The sequence below is a fragment of the Hirundo rustica genome, chromosome 2, assembly GCF_015227805.2.
Source record: "Hirundo rustica isolate bHirRus1 chromosome 2, bHirRus1.pri.v3, whole genome shotgun sequence".
NCBI lineage: Eukaryota > Metazoa > Chordata > Aves > Passeriformes > Hirundinidae > Hirundo > Hirundo rustica.
Genome location: NC_053451.1, coordinates 116,935,040 through 116,944,226, shown reverse-complemented (window position 1 = coordinate 116,944,226; position 9,187 = coordinate 116,935,040). Strand labels below are relative to the sequence as shown.

The 9,187-nt window shown below is 45.2% G+C and overlaps 1 protein-coding gene across 1 annotated transcript; it reads left to right on the top strand.

The window, feature by feature from the left end:
* Window positions 1-141: 141 nt before the first annotated feature.
* Window positions 142-8,859, top strand: SIM2 (SIM bHLH transcription factor 2). The gene is made up of 3 exons (XM_040055670.2): window positions 142-304; window positions 1,071-1,479; window positions 8,037-8,859. Exons 1-3 carry the CDS (start codon window positions 266-268, stop codon window positions 8,747-8,749), a joined length of 1,161 nt encoding a protein of 386 aa, XP_039911604.1. The 5' UTR covers window positions 142-265; the 3' UTR covers window positions 8,750-8,859.
* The last annotated feature ends 328 nt before the right edge of the window (window positions 8,860-9,187 follow it).

Below are 9,187 nucleotides of genomic sequence, written 5' to 3'. Positions count from 1 at the left end.
CCTGACATCCCTGGACTCAGTGAAAATATTGGGATAGTGAAAATTCAAGCCTTGTGAATGCTAGGATGTATTTTTACAGAAGTTAGTTTGGATTTTTCTGGGTTTTTTTTCATTTACTGGGCTGTTCTTTTGCAGAGATATTGAGTACAAGGAACTTCAGTTGTCACTGGACCAGGTTACCATTTCCAAGTCTCAGTTTTCGTGCAGAAACTCAGTACCTACCTCGCAGGAAACAAGGAAAATAGTAAAACCCAAAAGTAATAAAATGAAGGCAAAACTCAGAACAACGCCTTACCCTCCACAGGTAAATTTTCCAGCAAAATCTACTGACCAGTTGTTCTCACAGAGTGCTTGGGACAGGATAGAGATAATGCAGAACTGAATTTATTATAAAACAGACTATAGGATTGTCTACCCCAGGAAATCCCTCATAAATCAGGATAAAATTAGACCCTTTTTTCCCTTGGGGTGGAAAGTACAGGTTGCACAAACCAGCTCTGGTAAGTAATGTAAAACTTTCGGGATATGGAGTGTGTGAAGCACTTCAACCACGATGTCCTTTCTTGCAAAAAGAAGAAAATCCTGTACCTGGAATTGTGCTGTGAACATTTGTGGTGGTATAGATTGTGTGTCATTTGTGTGAGGGGTTCTTGACGTCAGGAGGAATTTCTTCCTGGGAAGGGTGGCCAGACTTTGGGAAGAGCTGCCCAGGGAGCTCTGCAGTGTCCATCCCTGCAGGTGGCACCTGGAGGTGGCACTCAGTGCTCTGGGCTGGGGACAAGGTGGGCACGGGGCACAGCTGGGACTCCATGGGCTTAAAGGGCTTTTCCAGCCTTAATCTTGGGATTCTGTAAAACTGAACTGCCAAAATTATCAAATCAAATCAAAGCAGGATTCTTGCTCCCATGTGGAGGCAAAGTTGTGAAGAGCGGAATTTTAAATGCACCGCTCAGTCCGTCCCCTGAGCCAGCGAGGCCCAGCTCTGGTTGCCCATCTGATGTGTTCTGCACTTTCCTACAAAAGTTCCTCCTTTAACTCTCTTCCCCTGCTCCTTTCCCCCTTTCCCCCAGCAATACAGCTCGTTCCAAGCAGACAAACTGGAATGCAGCCAGGTGGGGAGCTGGCGCTCCAGCCCCGCCGCCAGCGCCGCCGCCCTTCAGGAACAGAACTTCCATTCAGAGAGCAGCGAGCTCCTGTACGCCCCTCCCTACAGCCTGCCCTTCTCCTACCACTATGGACACTTCCCTGTGGATTCCCACGTCTTCGGTGGCAAGAAGCAAATGCTGCCTGCAAAATTCGGGCAGGCCCAAGGCGCCCCCTGCGAGGTGGCGCGGTTCTTCCTGGGCGCGCTGCAGACCAACGGCGAGTGCCAGTGGCACTACGCCAACTCCCTGGTTCCCAGCAGCCAGTCACCCTCCAAAAGCCTCCCTGAGCAGCCAGTGAACATCATCAGGCACAACCTTGCACAGAGTTACGAAGGTGGGTGCCGCCCCGAGCCGAGAGAAAACGCTCGGCCATAGGGTGGCCGGGAAGGATTTGTGTTGGCGGTTTGAAAGCTGGTCGGAATGGGAGGAGCTTTGAGGTCCTTTCCAACCCAAACCATTCCGTGATCCATTTAATGGTTCTGATGGGTCCTCTCAGGCGACTTTGATGCCTTGGAGTGGCTGCCTACAACAGAGGCAAGATAAAGAGAATAAGAGCAGGGGTTTATGAAAGGCTTTCCACAGATACACCTCGGGCACTCAGAGGTCTCTGAGGCTCCACCCAAATTGGACAATGGTCACGAGTTTTTCAGACCATGAAAAGTTTGGTCCATTCACATATCAGGGGTGAGTTAATCCTCCAATTACAGCTTCAGGTAATGAAGTCACATCCCCTCAGTTTGCTCCCCCTCAGTTCACTTTTGTTTACACTTTTCAGGGCAGAGGCTGTAGGGTGCCCTTGGATTTCAGGCCTAGAGAGGGATTGTTTTGTCTGACCAAAACGTGAAGACAGTAACTAACACTTCATGAGGAGTTCAGAGCTACGCACTAATGTAGTACAGAATTTGAATATATAAAACTGAAATCCTCAGGCATCAGTTTAGGAAACACAGAAAATCAGAGGCAGCAAAGTATATTATGGTATTACAATCAATAATCAATCATTATCTTTATGGTATTCCCGTGTTCCTTCTTCCCATTTCCATCAGCACTGGATTGGGAATATTATCAAAGCTTCAGCTGAAAAAATGCACTCACCAGAATCATTTAGAGCAGCACAGTGATACCTCCTCCTTCAATACTGGCACAGTTTACCCTCAAGTTTTGCACTCTCAGGGTTATATGAGTGGAATTTCTCAGGTAAGTCATGGCTGAAGTCAGATTGAAACTTCACCTCCAAAATAATTTTTGATAATTTTAACACAGAAATTAAAATAAACACCATCTATTCCCATAAAAAGTGGAGGTTGTCCTCTCTCAGCAGGAAAACCGCTCTGAATGTCTTTACCTTACAGAGTAATAATTCTGCTTTACTTGACAATAATTCTGAATTTGAAAATGTCTCTCACCACCTGCATTATTTCACTGTGCAGATGGCCAGGGATAGAAGTTCTTTGAAGAAAGGCATTGACTTCTCTGAGGTGGAAACCTTTAAGAAATAACCTCGAAAAATTATAAAACAATCAAATGTAAAGATGCTCAAAATAGCCTCTAATCACAGAATCACTCAATAATTAGGGTTGGAAGGGACTTCTGGGGATCATCTTGTCCATTTATTTCCCCTGTTCAACCAGAGCAGCGCTTGTTGAAGTGGTTTTGGAAGAAATTTTATCTCATTTTAAACACTCCTGATCTCACAGCTGCCCCAGCTCAAAAATGAAACTGCATCAAGTTGTGATGGGCAAGGAACAACGTTAATCAGCTAAAGCAACAAAAATATTTGGACAAACCAGACTCTGGCAATTCAGGCTGTTTTGGGATGGTGTCAAGTATCTTTAACTCAATTAATAGCATCAATTACTCCCCTGACCCAGCTTCCCCTTCAAGCCAAATGCGACTCTGAATTTAACTGCTTTCATGAATGAGCCTCGTGAGTTCTGCTGGGATTTCGGGTTGCTGCTGATTTTAGCAAGAACAGCCTCAGTTGTCCTGGATTTCCCACCCACCCTCTTCCCTGCTTTACTCTGAGTAACTGTGAGAATTATACAAAAACCTGTCACAAAAATAGGGAAAAAATATAAAACCCCACCAGACCCGGGTTTATTCAGTCTTATTAAATACAGGAGTTGTTTTGTGTTTCTGAAAGTGTCAGGGAACATCAACAAGTGCAGAATTCAGATCAGCTGCTACAGAACACCCAGGAAATCCTGCATTAAAATCCTTTAAGCAGCACTCCAGCTTTTCACCTTCCAATCCAGAGCCAATCCTTGGATCCCATCCACATCCCTCTGCACATATCATTTTCGTTAATTAAAAATCATTGATGAGGACTGCTGTGCAGTCAGATGGAAACCCTCCTTTCTTGGAATGGAGGAAGCAGCAGTGGAAATTTAAAATCAAAAAAAATTAAGTAGTTTCCAGGTAGACTCTTGGGTACCAGAATCAAGTATTTATTCATTTACGGGTGTAAATATCCAAGGTCCAAAGGGAATATAAAAATATAAATATATTAAAATATAAAGATATTCAAAGCTGAGCTTGCTGCATCAGACAGAAGATGGAATCAGGCATCAAATGTGCTTCCCACAGAGGAATGAACAATTTCTGCCTGGGGTTTTGGCCTTCACAGGATGGTTTGACCTCACCCATGATGGACCTCACCTCACTGCCAGCAGCATTTATTTCACTTTTCTGTGGTTAGGTTGAAATGAGCAAGAGTGAAGCTCTTCTCCACAGCCTAGAGCAGGTTTTAAACCCTTTTCCTCTGCTTGTGCTCCTCTAATCTGCTGCTTCGTTTGGTTTTTTCCTGTGGACTCTGGGGGAAAAGGAGGAGTTTTAGACCAAAAATAGGAAATGGTTTTGTCCTTTCTAAAGATGGTGGGGGGGGAAGCGGGGCGGGGGGGAAGGAAAAAAGAAAAACAAACAAAAAAGCAAAACCAAATGAAAAGAAACCAAAAAAACAAAACAAAAAACCCAACCCCCAAAAAATCCCAAAAAAGCACCCCCAAACCCAAAACAAACAAAAAAAACCCCAAACCAAAACAAAACCAAAAAACCCCAAAAACCCAACCAAACAAAAAAACCAACAAAACCCAACCCCCAAAAAACCCCACAAAACACCCCCTCAAACCTTCATTTTTAGGGGATAAGGATAAAGACTGAAGTAAAACCTGCCTATCCCCAGTGAATCGGCAGGAATAGGGTAAAAAACCCCAAACCCAACAAAAAAAACCCTGCAAGGAACTGCTGCTCTTTTCCAGTCTCATCCCACACCCACCGTTTCTTCCCTCGTCAGGAGGAAAATGGAGCTGCAACACCAGAGGTTCTTATTTCTGGCTCTGCTTCTGCTGAAGGTTTTGCTGCTTGAGTTGGGAGATGTGGGTTCTCTTTTTAGCATTTTGATGCATTTTCATGGGTATTTATTACAGATATTTATTGGGGATTTGACGAAAGTCGGCTTCCTGCAATTAATTCTCTGCAAAAGCACTTTTGAGTTGCATTATTTAGGAGGAAAAAAAAATACGGTCAAACTCAGGTGTGGTCAGAGATCATGGAAAAAAAAGGTGAAAGGAAAACAGCGCTTCTCCTGTAGACGGGATTTCCATCCAGTTTTTGCAGCCTCGTTTCCTCCTGGAGCAGGGTCAGCGCCGTTGCACTTTTTGCTGAATTCTGAACCTTTGGAAGCGACGTTTTTTCGCATCTGACCTCCCCGGCGTTGTCAAGCGCTGCTTTTTGCTTTTTTCCAGTGGCTCGCTGGAGAACTGACAGCCAGGGAGCTTCAAAGCCGGGAGGATCTGCTTAGCATCATCATCTTCGATCCAAAGGCAAAGCCAAATCTGACATCTGGCAGCCGGCTTGGATGCGAGGGCGACTCCACATCACACCCACGGCAGCATCTGCCAAAAGCGCCGTGGGCCAAAGGCATTTTTCTCCATGGAAAATAGCTCCTTTTGGAGAGATCAGAGATTGGAGGATGATCGTGCCAAGCCATCAAAGCCCTGAAGAAGCACGTAGCAGATACAACTGCCTGCAAATCAGATGTTTCTGCTGCAGGATCTGGTTTTGAAGCTTCTTCCACTTCTTCCCAGCTGGCCCAGTCATCCAAAAAAAAATTAAAAAAAAAAAAATCATTTCAGTGAAGGCAACTGTATTCTTAGTCAGAAGTTTCCTTTTTACCCTTGAGATTGCTGCTGTGGGCACCACAGGACCCGCTGGTCACTCAGTGGTGCTGTTGGTCCTTCTGAACCACCTGTGTGAAGCTTCGTGCCACCAGCCATGCCAAAACTCAGGAAATGAGGAAAAGGACTGAGAAAAGCTGCGAAAAAAACCTCCCCAGGTTTAGCCAGTGCCTACTGGAAGGAAGAAATGACATTTTGCAAAGGGAATTCCCCTGCAGACAAAGAGGTCTGGGAGATGATTTTGTCTCACCTTTGTTTCTGGAGGGAGAATAACAGAGAACAATCAGACCATGGCTTGGATGATTTGAAATCAGGGTTCAGAACAGGACGGGCAAAGAGTGAGATTACCTAAAAAAAAAATCTTTTCATGGGCAGGAGTTGTATTAAGACCTATTCTGTCTTTGCCTTGTTTGATAAAAAGGAGGGAGAGGGACTTTTGATAGGGGCAGAAAGTGTCAGGAAAAGGGAAAATGGTTTTAAAGTGCCACAGGGCAGGGCCAGATTAGAGACTGGGAAGAAGCATTTTGCTCAGAGGGTGTTGAGGCCCTGGAATAGAATTCCCAGAGCAGCTGTGGCTGCCCCTGGATCCCTGGCAATGCCCAAGGCCAGGTTGGACACTGGGGCTTGGAGCAGCCTGGGACAGTGGAGGGTGTCCCTGCCGTGGCAGGGGTGGCACTGGATGGGATTTCAGGCCCCTCCCAATCCAAACCTTCTGTGATTCTGTGATTTACGACCTGATGCAATCACAGAATCGTAGGTTGGGGTTGAAAGGGACCTCAAAGGCCCAGTAGGATTGGAGATGACAAAATTAAAGGTGACAAGGCAGAGGCCACCTGGTGGCTGTGATGCCTCAGCTTCTCCCAAGTTCTCTCGGGCTCTAAAAATAGAAAAAGACAGTATTTTGTTCAGAGACTCAAGAGGAGCCATAAAGTGAAAACATTCCAAACTGCAGGAGGACAAATCCATCCCTCTTTAAGGTGGACACCTTAAACCCAGAACACCTGATCATTAAACCACATTATTTATATGTCAGCAGCTCCCAGCATCTATATTTATTTCACAATAAAACCACTGAACGTGGAGTTAAAATCAGAGCACTGAACTACACCAGTGAAATTCCCAAGCTGTTCTCAAGCACGTGGATGAACCCTCGTCGGATTTGTGATCTGAAAGGGCCATTTTCCCCCAGCTGGTGAGAACTCAGCTTCCTTCAGCTTCTACGTCTTGTGACAAAATGTATACATAGAAATGGGATGGAATAACTTGAAAGGTTATTGTTTTTAGGAGGGCGAAAAAGAAATTGGAACCAGATTCCTGTTAAAATTCTGGTGTTAATTACGTAGTGCAACTCCCTCTGAAATTAATGGAGCTCTGCATATAAAAAAAATTCTAAAAAGGTACAACTGAGCTATTTCTGCTTCCTCTGTTATCCATGGAGGCTTTGCCAGTCTATTACAGCACAGGGAATATTTAATTATTAATGGGCACGGTTACATCAGCAACCAATAGAGGGGAACTCCAAAACTTTAAAGATGTTGAATAAAATTGTTAAAAAAACAGAAAACCCATTTTAAAAAGGGCCTTTAAGTGTCCAGGGCTTCCAGTGAACCTCACACAAAACAAGAGTTTGGGTCTAACTGGAGAAATTTGCTCAGTGTGTCGTTTTTCCTTTAACATAAAACTTTCAAATGTGCCTTGGAGGAGCTGTTTAACTCACAAACTGTTCATAGGAGAGTGCAAAAAAATTATTACTCATATGGTACAGGAGAAAACCGGGGGCCTTTTCTCTCACCACTTGGAGATAGCAGTGTAGAGAAAGGAAAAGCTTCGTCAGCCAAGCAGAAAATGGTAAAAATACCTCAAATTGCTTCAAGAGTTCAGTTGCCATGCAGAAAATGTGGAGAAAAGTGAGACTGCCCAAGATATTTTAGAGGAAAAGCCTGAATAGACATCCTAGGCTCGTACTCTTGAAAAATGAAGTATCTGACTTCCAATTCTCTAAAAAATAGCCAATTTTTTCACCCGCATTCAAATGTTGTAGCCTGCATTTTTACCATTGTCTACCTTTATTACGTGGGAATATCTTAAAAGCAGAGATGCAGTATTGCTGAAGAGGTGTTTATGTTGCTTTTCAAGAGATGTTTTTAGTATCTGATGTCAGCTTCTCAAAGAGAAAAAGCAGAGACTTTAATGTGACCCACTCTGGGTACCACAGAGATTTCATTAATTAGCTAATGACATGTCACCCTCTAATATCTCATCTGGATGTTAAATACACCCCAAATAAATACCATGAATTACAGAATCAACAGAATCCTGTAGAGTATTGAAAAGAGCTTTTGAGATCATTGAGTCCAACCTTGGAGCTGGATGTCCTCCTTGCAAGGGCAAGTGTCCAATGCACTCCCACAATGACAGGGAGAAAAAATTAGTTTATTCCATTTATTTCTGGTTATTATTATATGATTAAAATAATTCCACTGTTTTAATCACGGAATCCTTGACAGGCACCAACGCTACCCAGCTTTTAGCAAACCCTTTGATAAATCCCCGGGAAGAGCTAACTTAAGGGCAAGATTTTTTTGATTTCAGGTCGCAGTTCCTAACATTCCTTTGGTTTAACTCCCCTGATTTAACGATGATAACCATGTCAGCGAGCTGTAATTACCCCAAAGGCTCGATGTGGGTAATTAACACGTTTTATTTTCCCCGCCAGTCCCGCTGTCCCACAGGAGGTACAACCAGGACGCTCTGCCCGACGCCTTCCCCAGCTGCACGGCGCCCGTGCCAGGCAGGTACAAAGAGGAGCTCTACGACTCTGGCATCCTGAAACACAACAAAACGGAGCCCAGGCTGCAGCCCCACGCCCACCTCATCAAAGAGGAGAACAAGCTGGCTTTCAACAGAGACCTGCCGGAAAAAATGGGCCTCAACGAGGGCTCCTTCTCCAACTCCTTGCTGCCCAAATCCGAGTGCTGCCAGGCCAAAGCCGTGGGACAGCTGAGCCACCTGCTGCCCGTGCCCTCGGTCTACGAGCAGAGCAGGAGGATCTGCGTCAAAGAGCCCAAATTCGGGCACGTCGGGCACCCCGCGGGCGGCCTGGAGGAGCCGGACGGCGGCGAGAGGATGAGCGCCAAGCTGGACCACGAGGCCGAGGGCGAGCGGCTGATGGACGTGAGGCCCTCGGGGCAAGTCCCCTTCGTGCTCCTCAACTACCACCACGTGCTGGCCAAGCACGGAGCTTTCCAAGCCTCCCCCTGCGCGGCCACGGGACACGGGGGAGAGAATTACCCCTACGGCTCCGAGGAGGTCAACGCCTTCATTTACAAAAACCAAAGCCCCTCCTCGGCCTCCTCTCCGGAAACTCACAAGGAATCCGCACTGCCCCACTACATCGGGACTTCTGTCATCATCGCCAACGGCAGGTGACGGCAGCACGGGAGGAGCTCTGAGTTTGATTAAGTAGCCAAATGGATGATTTGCAAAAAAAAAAAAAAAAAAAAATATAGAAAAACATAAAAAAAACCAAACAAAACAAAAAAAAAAAGCATGAGGAAACACAGTGACGTTTACTGAGCAAAGCTGGAGGGCAGTGAGGGACAAGCTGCTGAGTTCCATGAGTCCCAGTGGCTAAGAAAATCCCCTCCATCCCCTGCCGTGCTTCGGTGTCCCGGATAAAGCTCTGGTGCCAGGGAGAAGCCAAGTTCCAGATCTTTATTTTTGTTATTTTATAGTGTGCAGCGAAAGGAAACGAGAGGTGTTATATGCAGAGGTTTATATGAAGAACTTTTTTTTTTTTCCTTGACCCCTCCTTAAAATAAACTCAAGGTTTTTTTTAAACTCATTATCATAAAATATGCATTCTAG